We start from the raw sequence: 13,151 nt of genomic DNA on the forward strand, positions 1-13,151 counted from the left end.
AGCATGACCAGAGTTTGAAGAACAAAGTAGGGGAGATGCACAGAGAATCAAAGGACTAAGCAAAGGTAAGATCTTTTTTTGTTCATTTTTTTTAAGGTTTATTTATTTTTGAGAGACAGAGATACAGCATGAGCAGGGGAGGGGCAGAGAGAGAGGGAGACACAGAATCTGAAGCAGGCTCCAGGCTCTGATCTGTCAGCACAGAGCTCGCTGTGGGGCTCGAACTCACGGACTGTGAGATCAAGACCTGAGCCGAAGTCAGACACTTAACAGATTGAGCCACCCAGGCGCTCCCAAAGGTAAGATCTTATAAGGTCTCTGGGACCCATTCATTAAGAATGCTGAAATACAGCCTCAAGAATGGGGAGCTGAAGAGTGTTTTAATCAGAAATTAAGATATCAATCTGGCCACCGTGGAGAGAACTAATTATGAGGCTAGAAGGGATTCAGAAAGGCCAGTGAGGAGATCAGTGCTGTAAAATGTGTGACAGATGTTGGTAGCTCTGCCTGGGATGGTGTCAAAAAGGATTAAGAAAAGTGAATGGACTTACGGACATTTCATAGAATTTTTAGGACTTGATGTTTTGAGGATAAAATTTAAGGAAGAGGAGAAGGAGTCAGGGATGACACCCAAAAGGCAGGGTATAAATAAGGGGTATAGGTGTCACAAAAGCCAAAGAGAAGAGTGTATTTGAAAATGATAGTGGCAAGAATGTCAAATGCACAGAAATAAAAACGGTAAATCCAGGAAGTGCCTCTTGGACATAAGGATGTCATTTGATGAATTCAGTGAGCAGTTTCATTGGTGATGTGAAGGTGAAATTTGGAATACAGTGGTGGAATGAGTGAGTGGGAGCGAGGAAATGGAGACATTAAATATATACAGTTATTAGAAAGGCTTGTTTTGAAATTGGGGAGAAAGCGAGGGAGGCAGCTGAAGGGAAAGTTTAAGTCCAAGGGGAATATTTTGTTGTTGTTTAAAAATGGAAGATATAAGTAAATTTAAGTGCTGTTGGGAAGGAGCCACAAAGACGGAGAATTTCAATATTCAAGAGAAAGAGAGGAGATGATGAGATTTTGGAGGAGGCAGTGGACAGGGATCTAGAGTCAAGTTAGTCTTTGGCCTTCGGAAGGTAGAGGGATGCTTCGATCTTCTGTGGTAATGGGGAAAGAAGTGGCAATAACAGATGGTGGTAGTACGCTCCATTTGATGGTAGAAATTTGAGGTGGTTTCTGGGCTGTGCCTTCTCTTTTCTCTGTAAAACAGGAGGTGAGGGCATTTACTGACAGAAAGAGAGAGGGGGCTGTTTATGGACTGAATGTGTACATACCCAGCCTTGCCCTTCCACTCCCAATTCGTATACTGAAGCCCTGACCCTCACTGTGGCTGTATTTAGAAATGGTACCCTTGGGGCGCCTGGGTGGCGCAGTCGGTTAAGTGTCCGACTTCAGCCAGGTCACGATCTCGCGGTCCGTGAGTTCGAGCCCCGCGTCAGGCTCTGGGCTGATGGCTCGGAGCCTGGAGCCTGTTTCTGATTCTGTGTCTCCCTCTCTTTCTGCCCCTCCCCCGTTCATGCTCTGTCTCTCTCTGTCCCAAAAATAAATAAAAACGTTGAAAAAAAATTTTTTTAAGAAATGGTACCCTTAAGGAAATAATTAAGCTTAATGGGGTTGTAAGGGTGAGGCCCTGATATTAAGGATTGTTGTCCCTACAAGAAGCGACATCAGAGAGTTTCCTTGCTTTTCTGGCCATGTGTGCTCAGTGAAAAGACCTTGTGGGGACAAAGTGGCCAAAGCAAGCCAGCAAGAACCTTTACCAGAAAGCAAACCCTGATGGAACCTTGATTTTGTACTTTCCAGCCTCCAGACAGTGAGAAAATTAATTTCCCTTGTTTAGGTCACACAGTTTCTGGCATTTTGTTATGGCAGCCCGAGCCCGCTAAGCCAGGGGTCATCTGAAGAGAGGGATGAAGGTGAGAGAGAGTCACTAGGGAGCAGACATAAGAGGAGGAGCCCAGGCAGTATGGAGAGCCCAGTTCAAGATGATACCTATCAATTTATAGGCACTGATGTTCCTGACTCCAAGAGTTCCTCCAGCCATGGTTAGCCACCTAGGTGCAGGTATGATCAGCTGTGGAATTTACTGAGAGGTAACACAGCAAAATAGCTAAGTTTAAAACCTCTAGAATGAGACTACCTAAATTAAAATCCTGGCACTGTATTTGCCAGTTCTGTAACTTTGGGCACGTAACTTAATCTCACTAGACCTCAGCCTTTTCATCTGTAAAAGAGGTATAAAATGGTACCAACCACCCAGGATTATTGAGATAACTAAGTGAAATAGCATACGTAAAAACTTGGCACAGCACCTAGTAGGTATCAAGCGGAAAATATGTTGTGTTGTTAGATGCAGAGCTGAGCTTTTACTGAACAAGAGCAATAAAAAGACCAAGAGAGGTGGCTGAAATGCTCTTCCATTAACAGTTAAGCTGGACACGAAGGAGAGTGAACACAGAGAGCTGAAAACCCAAGGGCCCGCAGACAGAGTCCAAAAGAAGCAAGCATTGTTGTAGTGGGATATAACAAGTGGTATGGTTTTAAGTGAAGATAATTTAAATTATGTCTCTCCAAAATGAATTTTCTAATTGTAAGTATGGGTTCCTGACTGTAATTGGGGTTCAAAGTATCATTAATTGGTGAACGAGGAAACACCCTCCCAAACTCCAGTCCTTAAGGGTAAACTCTAGTGGCTGCTGCCTCTCCAGGTAGCAAGGTTCCCACTTCAGGTGTTTTTGCTATGCATTAGGAAGAAGCAGTGGGGGGTGTTAACCATCAGACTTTGGCTCAGGTCATGATCTTGCAGTTCCTGAGTTAGAGCTGTGCTGACAGCTCAGAGCCTGGAGCCTGCTTTGGATCCTGTGTCTCCCTCTCTCTCTGCCCCTTTCCTGCCTGCACTCTCTCTCTGTCTCAAAAACAAATAAACATTAAAAAATGACTTAAAAAAAGAAGAGGCAATGGATATGAAAAAACACCAACTATTTATTTTGCAACTACAACAACTATAGATAGGTTCAGGGAGACCAAGATCTGTAAGAAATGACTATTTGCCTATAACATCTATAATAAAGTTGCAGGATTGGGGGTGAAGATACAGACATAAAGATAACTAACACAAGGCAATATATGTAATTGCTATAATGGGGGTTTTGATCACATGGAGGAGGAAAAATTAATTCTGCTTTGGGAATCAAAAAATAATCAACATTTTTATTTTCAACATTTACTCTACTGCCCTTTACAGATTAGAATGTATGCTTTCACAATGATCATATTTATTTAATTACTCCTGAGAATTCACAGCACATTGTTTTGTGTTTTGCTTAGATGTACTAATTAAAAAAAAATTGTGAAGATATTTATTAAGCACCTACTGTGTTTTACCCATTGTGCTAGGTACTGGGAATCCAAAGATAAAAATGTTTCAAATATTTGTTACAGAAACACCAAACGAGGCTGGACGCCATTATTCCCTACAAATCACACCAGGGAAGAATATCCATGATGCTAAATAAAAGTATTTTGGAGGGAGAAATTTTTCATGAAATGTCAAATTTCAGCTATTTCCAACATGGGCTAGAATTCTGTGTGTGCATCCCACATGCAAAGGAAATCTTTTACGATGATTGTTCACCATTTCCAATTTAATATTCCCAAACAGATGTGGGTCATGAAAATGGGATTAATCATTTGCAGTTGACATCCAACTGCTTTCTTTTTTTCCACACTTGCCTAAATAGTATCTCAATAGCTTTTTACCACAAAATTAGTATTTATGCAGTGTCTAGCATGTAGGTGTACTGATGGATTTTGAGAATTATTTAACTACCCAAATGACTTTTTCTTTTCCAGGGAGTATACCTAATGGTACTAGAGGATATAACTCAACATGAATTCTACTTTTGAGGACAGAAACTGGTTCCGATCAGGGTTAGTGGGTAAATTTTTATAAGTAGAAGAGCTATATTTGGGTCTAACTTCATAAAAACAAAAAATTGGGGGGAGTTTCAAATTTTGATTCTTTTTTCTCTTTCAAAGTAACTAGTTTATCCTAAGGGACTGAAATAATATAATAACAGGCTCCCTAGAAGATCTGTACTTTATAATCCTACTGGTTGTGATGGGAAGAACATAGGAGATCGAATAAATGCAGACTCCACACATTGTTCAAGTGAAAAATACAAAAGAAGTCCACATAATCCAAAACACAGTTTTCGTCCTTTTTCCAGCGTATGCTAAGAAACATTATTGGAACTGAGCTCTTACCGTGAACATTGAGGTTAAAATATTGTTTGGCACTCCCAGCTCTGTTCTCAGCAATACACACATACCTGCCGATATCTGTTATTTGAGTGTTCAGAATCTAAGGAAAAAGATGAAGACATTTCAACTGAAACTTTTAAATAAGCAACTTTTCATATTCATCATTATGTTTCAGAATAAATATCACATACCTTTTCTGATTAATACCAGATGAGCACAAGAAAAAGAAATTTTTGTGCATAATAGTGCTGATGCCAGCTTTTATTAGGTCAGTCAAATATTTATTTACAAAGATTTCCAATCAGAAAAGGCAAATTAAAAGAATTAATGTTTATTTATTTTTGAGAGGTGGGGGTGTGGAGGGGCAGAGAGAGAGGAAGACACAGAATCTGAAACAGGCTCCAGGTTCCAAGCTGTCAGCATAGAGCCGGACGCAGGGCTTGAGCCCATGAACCGCGAGATCATGACCTGAGCCTAAGTTGGATGCTTAACCAACTGAGCCACCAAGGCACCCAAGAAAAATATACCCATGGCCATTAGTGAACAGCAATTTGGGATATTTATGTGGTTTTCATTATTTATTACCAATTCTTTACTAATACAGGGGAAGTGTTGATCTACAGGGAACCTAACACCACCTGGGATTTTATCATCAGAAATAGACTACAGAAAGGATTATAATAATTTACTTATAATGTGGTTTTTATCACAAGGTCCGTGTTGTAGTAAATTTAGGGGTGTGCATGTGTCAAAAGTACAGACAATTTTTGTAAGAATTCACACAAAAGTGTAATAGTGGCCACCTCTGAAAGACAAATACCATATGATTTCACTCATATGTGGAACTGAAGAAACAAAACAAACGATCGTAGGGAAAACAGAAAGAGGCAAACCAAGAAACAGACTCAATTCTAGAGAACAAACTGATAGTTACCAGAGGGGAGAGGGGTAGGGGGATGGGTTAAACAGAGGATGCAAATTAAGGAGGGAACTTGCTGTGAAGAGCACTGGGTGTTGTACACAAGTGTTGAATCACTAAATCATATGTCTGAAACTAATATCACCCTGTATGTTAACTAACTGGAATTTAAATAAAAACTTAAAGAAAATAGTGGTCCCCTCTGGTAGGGAGTATAGAATAAAGAATTTTATTTTACATTCTTCTTATGGTTAGTTATTTTTATAAACATAATATTTACAAACCAACAAAAGTATCTTTTAAAAGTGAAAAAGACTTCTTATAAAATACAAAGTGAAACAGCTTTTTAAAAATAAGATTTTCTGGGGCGCCTGGGTGGCGCAGTCGGTTGAGCGTCCAACTTCAGCCAGGTCACGATCTCACGGTCTGTGAGTTCGAGCCCCGCGTCGGGCTCTGGGCTGATGGCTCAGAGCCTGGAGCCTGTTTCCGATTCTGTGTCTCCCTCTCTCTCTGACCCTCCCCCGTTCATGCTCTGTCTCTCTCTGTCCCAAAAATAAAAATAAACGTTGAAAAAAAAAATTAAAAAAAAAATAAGATTTTTTTACTTTTACCTGAAGAATTCTTCCATTAGATAGAAATTTATGATGCCCATTTTCTAGCAAGGGCTGTCCATCTTTTTGCCAGGAATTCTTTGGTGTGGGGCTGCCACTGGATAAACACTCCATCAATGTCTTCTTATTCACCAGCACGGTGACCTCTTCCGGAAGGTCACTACTTGCTCCCTTAATAATCGGTGGCACTAATAAATGATTGCAACAAAAAGATAATGACAGGAGATAAGGTCTTTTCTCAGTTATTCTAATTTTGTGGCAGTTTTCAAAAGTATGGCATGATAACAGAAGAGCAAAGTTGAAGAAGAAACATTTTACACCAATAACTTAGGGTGATGATAAAAATGGTGTGAATTTGGGTTTACCTATCCTGGACTAACCTCTTCCACGATTTTCATTCCCATTTAGCTCAATCCCAATCCTTCTCCAAATTATCTGACCTTGTTTCTCTCTCAGCCCCTTCCACTATGCCTTCTGGGGTTTCAAGCATACATATAAGTAGAATCTGCATGAATGAATATTTAAGTCTGGTCACCTAGACAAGCCAGATCAATTACATCTTTAAAGTGTATTTGGAATGTACAGATTTGGTTTCATTTTGCAAGGGAATTATCTGGGCTTCTTAAAGTGTGTTTCTGCAGCCTCAGTGCCCATGGTATCAGCATCATCTGGGAGTGTGGTTAGAGACAAATTTGGGGGGTCCACTCAGACGTCTTCAATGGGCATCTTTAGAGAGGCCAAGAAATTTTTTCAGGTGATCATGATGTACACTAAAGTTTTAAGAGTCACATTCTAGATTTTCCTACATATATTCATTTGCATTTAAAATAATACCACAGAATCCAGGTGCATACCTATCTTATGTTAGACTAGTTCATTATGAAAAATCACATTACCCATAAAATTTAAAAAAATGGAAATGTTTCATAAACTAGAAACACATGTATTGGCTTGCTGTTGTAAATGTAGAAAATTTATCTTCAAAGTGAATAGTCATTTTATTTTATTTGGAATGCTTAGCTATTTTGTTTCATTCTCTTACAATGTACCATAACTTTAGCAATCAGTAAAGACTATATATTTAATGTAGATACAGTCCTGTGGTATTTGGGTCTTTCAAAAACTAAACTGAAAGTCTGTAAAGAAAATAACCAAGGCTACAAGGTACATATTAGAATTTCAATGTTACTTTAAATGCAAATTTCCACATTCAAAGTTATATGATTTTTATTATACTCTAGATAACATAAAATATAACTTGAACTGCAGATTAGTAAAAACTGAACTTGAACTTCAGATTAAATGCGCCTGTCACTAACCCCAATACCAGGAAAACTAAACAAATGGGATGTTGGGACATAAAGATTCTATGTTTTCCTCAACTTCTGCCTGGGGCTGAACCATGAGGAGGTCCCGGAGGTCCCAGAGGTCCAGAGCTCTTTCTTTGACCTGCTCCTCCAGCTGTTGACCCATCAGCTGGCTTACACCATTCAGAATCATTCTCAGTAGAGAACCTTGGAGTAGCACATAGAAGGTGAGCCTCAATCACTGTGAAACATCCCTAATTTAGACAGAATTTTGGGTACAGTTTCTATTTTTTGTTTTGTTCCAGCTCTCTAAACTTATCTCCATCATGCTGTGCAACTTCCTCTTAATTAAAATAGCCTGAAGGGATGAACATCTACCTTTGACTACTCACCCCCAGGTTCCATTTCAATTTAACTGACTCCCAGTCCTTCCCAATACCCCATTATCTTGCTTCTTTATCAGATTCTTCCACTGTGCCCTAAACTCTTTCCAAACTTAGGTCAAATTAAGTCATGTGATCTAGGATACTCCTTCACTCTTCTTGGTGATGTTAGTACTGATTTTCTTTTTTTTCTTATCACTATCTCATAGACTTTAAGATCTATCTTGATGACCCATCCAACCCTAATTAGTTCATCTCTATTCCATGTCAGCCAGTCCTAGACAGCCATACCTTGGACCACTCAATATTAACACCTCTTCCCTTTGCAAGTTATAAGCTCCCTGAAGAAGGACCAATGTCTAGGACATTCACTACTATGTCCTTAGTGCCTGGCACATAATTGAGCAATCAACAGATACTTGTCAAATATATGAATTTGGGACTCTAGTGTTCTTTCTTCCACGTATTTTCAGGCTTCCTTCCTAAGCTGCTCTTTGTTTGCACTGAAAACTCTAGCCTTTCTAATCTTTCCTCACTTATAATCAACCCACCAGCTAAATTCCATCATTTTCCCTCTTGCCCTGCCCAGACCTCATAGGGGTCATTTTGGTGATGCTCTGTCTCACTAGTTTCCGCCCTCCAGTGCTTCCACAATATATACCTGTTTACCTTGTGGCACAACCCCGCCCCACCCAGATAGAGCACACTAATTATTATTATTATTATTATTATTATTATTATTATTATTATTATTATTTTACCTCTACCTCCAGGTTACTGGGGATGCTGTGGAAGGAAGGGTGGCTGCAGAAAGGAATAACTGAGCCACATGGCTCTAATTTCAACAGTTGACTGTCCACCACATCCTCTATGGTGGTAATCACTAAACTTCTCTGTTTTCTGCAGACCCAAACACCCCTGCCACTGTTTTTCTTGCTCTCATACCTAATGAAAAGGACTAAAGACATTTGATATGCATTTCCCCATTTCTCTCCTAACCATTCCAATGAATGGCAATTCATTACCACGAAAGGCTAATTAACCCCTCTTGGTTCCTAGATTGAATTTTTCACCTGTTCTAGGGTCTTGGTCCATCAATTCCTGCACACCACCCTCCCCCATCCACACACACACTTGAAATTTTAATTTTTCCCATTCTGTTGGATCACCTTCTGTGGTCTATAAGCAAGCTCAAATCTTTCTTAAATATGTTTTCTCAAACAAGCTGTTTGTCCTAAAATTCTACTCCATTTCTTCCATCCTCTGCAAAATGTCTTAACAGTACTCTATATTTGTTTTCTTTCTGATTAGTTGCTCAAGATTAATCCTTTTGTCCTGTGGCTTTCTTTGTACCATACCACAGTATCTAAATCAGTCTTTTGAATCATATCAATGCTTTCTTAGTTTTAAAGCCAAATGGACTTTTTCAGTTTTTCTTTTCTTAAATTTGCTTTAGCAGTCAATACTAGATGCATTTCTTGATAACCGTTTCCATGCCTTGGATTCTGTAATAGAATAGTATGTAGTTTACTGCTTTTCATGAACTTCTCAGATTGTTTCTTCTCTAACTCTGTTTTCCTTTTCCTTTTCCCTACTTGTTAACAATCCCACCACAAACTTCTTTTCATCTTCTCCTACTCTATCTATAAGCCTTGCTGTTGGAAATCTCATGCCCTTGAATGTCACCTGTTTTGGATAACTATCAAATCTACATTCTTAGTTCAGTCTCTCTCTGTGCTGAAGTTCCTTATTTCCAACAACCCTTTCAATATATACCTAGGTATCTTTATCTTGTAACATGCCAAATTCAACATGTCCAAAACAAAATTGACTTCCTTCTTCCCAAATAATGTTGTTTTCCTACATATTTTATTTTTATTATTCTTGCCACCATTGTCTTAATCACTCAGAATAAAATCTAAACTCTTTCATGCTGATGGTGTCCTGTACATTCCGACTGCCACCTCTCTAGATCAGTCTCTTCTAATGGAAGCAACTACTTGTTTCTGCTTCTAGTGACATCACCTCTCTTTTCTCTTCAAGGTACAATACTTCTTCCATTCTCAGTTCATGCATTCAGATGGAGATCACTGCAGTCTAAAGATAGGCACATAAACTAGGCCTTAAACAGCCTGCTTAGCTGCTATGATTGGTTCAGAGGTAGAAATGTGATTCATGCTTGGCCAATTAAAGCCATGAAAATCCAATTCTAGGACTTCAGTTGTAAATACTAAGAAAGGCTTTCATTTGGATGTGAAATTAGAAAGTTGTAAGAGTAGAGCTCCTGGGGGCCAACTTGTCAATCTGGGGGATCCCCTCCCCCCCCGGAGAGTGATGCTAGTAGAAAAAAACAAAACCAAGAGAAAGAGGAAGGTTAAATCTGCTTGACCTCTTTTGAGCCACAGAAATCAGTTATGATGTAAGTCAGATCTACCCTGGGACTCTTTCGCCTTCTGAGTCAATGAATTCTCTTTTTTTTAGTTGAAGCCAGTTTGTTACCTGACACTTCAGGAGTCCTAACTAATGTGTTCTCAATTTGTATAAGATAATTAATTCCTCAGTACCACTATCACTTTCTGATTATCTTTACAGTCTTTAAAGTGCTCAGTGCAACATCGTGCAAACATTAGTTCCTCCAAAAATTTTTTTGAGTGAAAGAACGCACAACAAACAAAGACTCACAGAGTACACGAACGTCATACTGAAGGGAATCTTCTCCGGCCTCATTCACAGCCACACATGTATATCTCCCTGCATCTTCTACTTTAGCTCGAGGAATCTGCAACACTCGCCCACCTGAAAACAGATCCCAATATATTTACTTCTCTAAATCCTAGAGTGAACACTGGTCATAAACAGAGATGCGGTTTTTCAGGTCTAATGACTTCCTTACATTTTCTTCCAAGGTTCTTATTTCATCTAATGGTTCAGTTTTAATCTGACATACCATTTTTATAACAAACACTGCATTATTGATAAGTGATCCAATATACGAATCACATCTCCTGAGAGACAAATAGCTCGTGTTATTTCTTCCCAAGAGGGTAATGTTGCTCTCTCTGTCTCATCATATTCCATGTGGAATGTTATTATGTAGTGACTTCTTAATTTTACAGTTTTGAACATATGTAAAAGAAGTTTACAATGTTTGAGGCAGGTACAGGTTTGAGAAAGTAAGAGCCAGAGATGCAAAAGTTATAAAGTATATTATAATACATACAGATTTAAAAGAATAAGTGCATATTTTTAAACATTTCACAGATATATTTTCAAACTCAAAGTTTCAATAATTGTGTAACAAATTTTTACCTATGTTTACCATTTATATTTCATTCCACTTATTTTAGTTCTCTCTATACTTTATTTATTTATTTATTTATTTATTTATTTATTTATTTATACATACAATCTTTTTTCTGAACCATTTGAGAGTAAGTTGGAAATATGGTGCCCTTTTCCCCCTAAATATTCATAAATCTGTATTTCATAAGAACAAGAATGATCCCTTATATAATCATAGTACAGTGATCAAAATAAGGAGTTTTAAAATCAACACAAAACTACTATTGAACTCACAGTTCATATTGAAATTTCATTATTGTTACAATCTTTTATAAAAAATTTCCTCCAAGCCTACATCCAATTTCAGATCATGTATCACAACATTTAGCTAACATTTGTATTTAGTCACCTTTTTAAAAATTTTTTCAAGACAGTCTTTTATTTCATTGAAATCAAGTTTACAGGCCATGGACTACACTGACCTTAAGTGTACAATTTGGTAAATTTTGACAAGCTTCTTTGAATGTTTGTTAAAAGAGAAGCCTTGAAAAGGTTATTAATTCCACAACAATTTAAACATCTTCTTTTCCATCAATAAATCATGCAATAACTAAAATATTTGAAATTAATAATCATAACTATTGATTTATAAAGTGAATAGCAACTATCTGTAAGCAGATTTTAGAATTTATCATTAATAATGTGTAGAAACTGAACTGATGATCTCATCACACTATTAGAGACATGGAGTGTGAAGGAAGCCAAAGAACTTCTTAAGTTGATAGAATGATCCTGTAGCAGATCTGAAAATAACCTAAGGTATGCCAGCCCATTGTCAAATTCTCAGCCTACACTCTTAGCTTGAAGGTTCACAGATACGAGGGGCATTTGGCAGCTTGTGTCAGCTAAATTACATGGCCAGAAAGCTGATCAACTCAACTGAACTAATAAATAAGGAGAAACACACTTGGCAAAGACCCCACATTTCACTCGGTTCATAGCCATCATTACCTGGTAGAATCAACACTCTATCGTTGGAGGTCAGAGGGCGGCCATCTTTGTACCATGTCAGTGTTGGGGGAGGAGCAGCATTTGTTTCACAGTAAAGGGAAATGGGATTGTTGATGATCACATCCTTGGCTTCACCACTCCTGCCAGCATCCAGCATGTTTCCTATTTCCCAGAGTTTCTGAAAACTTGGAGGAACTATGGAGGAAAGGCATGACATGTTAGACACATGTGAATGCTCGGGTTAATTAAACAAAGATCTTGCCTGTATTTTCACAAGAATGACTTGTAAATGTAATAAATTAGACAATGCGAAAATATTTTCCAGTACTTACACACCTACCAACTCGAGTCCTGAGCCAAAAAATGTAGTAGACAGGAGTGAGAGTTGGTTTTCATGTGGAAGAACAAGAAATATGGAGCTCAAAATGCCATGCTCATGCTTTGCTCTCCCTGTTAAAGGTCTTAGAAGATGAAGAGGCCTATTTTCAGGGAAGACATGCCATAATATGCATGGCTAGGGATATGATCATAGTGGGAAAAACTAAATTTTGAGGAACCATTAAAAAAATTCCAGCTCAACAGAGATCATTTGCCAATGATTTGTCTTACTAAGAAGACTAAAGAAGTTATGCAATCAGGATTAATAACTGCATTAGCAAAAATAATAGGACATTCTCAAACATTTCTGAGGGACAAGCATGAACTTTCTAGAAGGCAATTTTCCTGCACATCAAAAGTATTAAAAAAGTGTACAACACTTGACCTAAAATTTCCACTATTAGTAACTTATGAAAAACCACAGATGTCCAAAAGTTTTATGTATAAAGATGTTCAGTGAAGCATCACATGAGTAGTGGAAACTTGGAAACAACCTAGACATTCAACAATAGAAGTGTAGTTAAATACATATTTTAATACTCAACTGATAAAATGGGTATATTATTAAAGAGCATGTTATAAAAAGCATAAGCACAAAAGTAACAATATCAACAACTATAGCAGGTACCACTTCTTTTTTTTTTTTTTTTTTTTTCAACGTTTATTTTGGGACAGAGACAGAGCATGAACGGGGGAGGGGCAAAGAGAGAGGGAGACACAGAATCGGAAACAGGCTCCAGGCTCTGAGCCATCAGCCCAGAGCCCGACGCGGGGCTCGAACTCACAGACCACGAGATCGTGACCTGGCTGAAGTCAGACGCTTAACCGACTGCGCCACCCAGGTGCCCCAGCAGGTACCACTTCTTAAACATTTTTCTAAGAGTTTTACATACTTTTTTATTATTTTATTTTAGAGAGAGAAAGAGTGTGTACGCTCGCA

The 13,151-nt window shown here is 38.3% G+C and overlaps 1 protein-coding gene across 7 annotated transcripts in view; it reads right to left on the bottom strand.

The window, feature by feature from the left end:
• HMCN1 (hemicentin 1) overlaps positions 1-13,151 on the bottom strand; it is a 469,326-nt gene that overhangs the window by 96,460 nt on the left and 359,715 nt on the right. For all 7 annotated transcript variants that reach the window (XM_023247312.2, XM_003999241.5, XM_019821722.3 and 4 more), the window contains 4 exons: positions 11,834-12,028; positions 10,223-10,336; positions 5,851-6,038; positions 4,324-4,420 (listed from right to left, as the gene is read on the bottom strand). In XM_023247312.2, the coding sequence (XP_023103080.2) occupies positions 4,324-4,420; positions 5,851-6,038; positions 10,223-10,336; positions 11,834-12,028 (594 nt within the window). The remainder of the gene's footprint in view (positions 1-4,323; positions 4,421-5,850; positions 6,039-10,222; positions 10,337-11,833; positions 12,029-13,151) is intronic.

Source organism: Felis catus, chromosome F1 (assembly GCF_018350175.1).
Source record: "Felis catus isolate Fca126 chromosome F1, F.catus_Fca126_mat1.0, whole genome shotgun sequence".
NCBI classification, from domain to species: Eukaryota; Metazoa; Chordata; class Mammalia; order Carnivora; family Felidae; genus Felis; species Felis catus.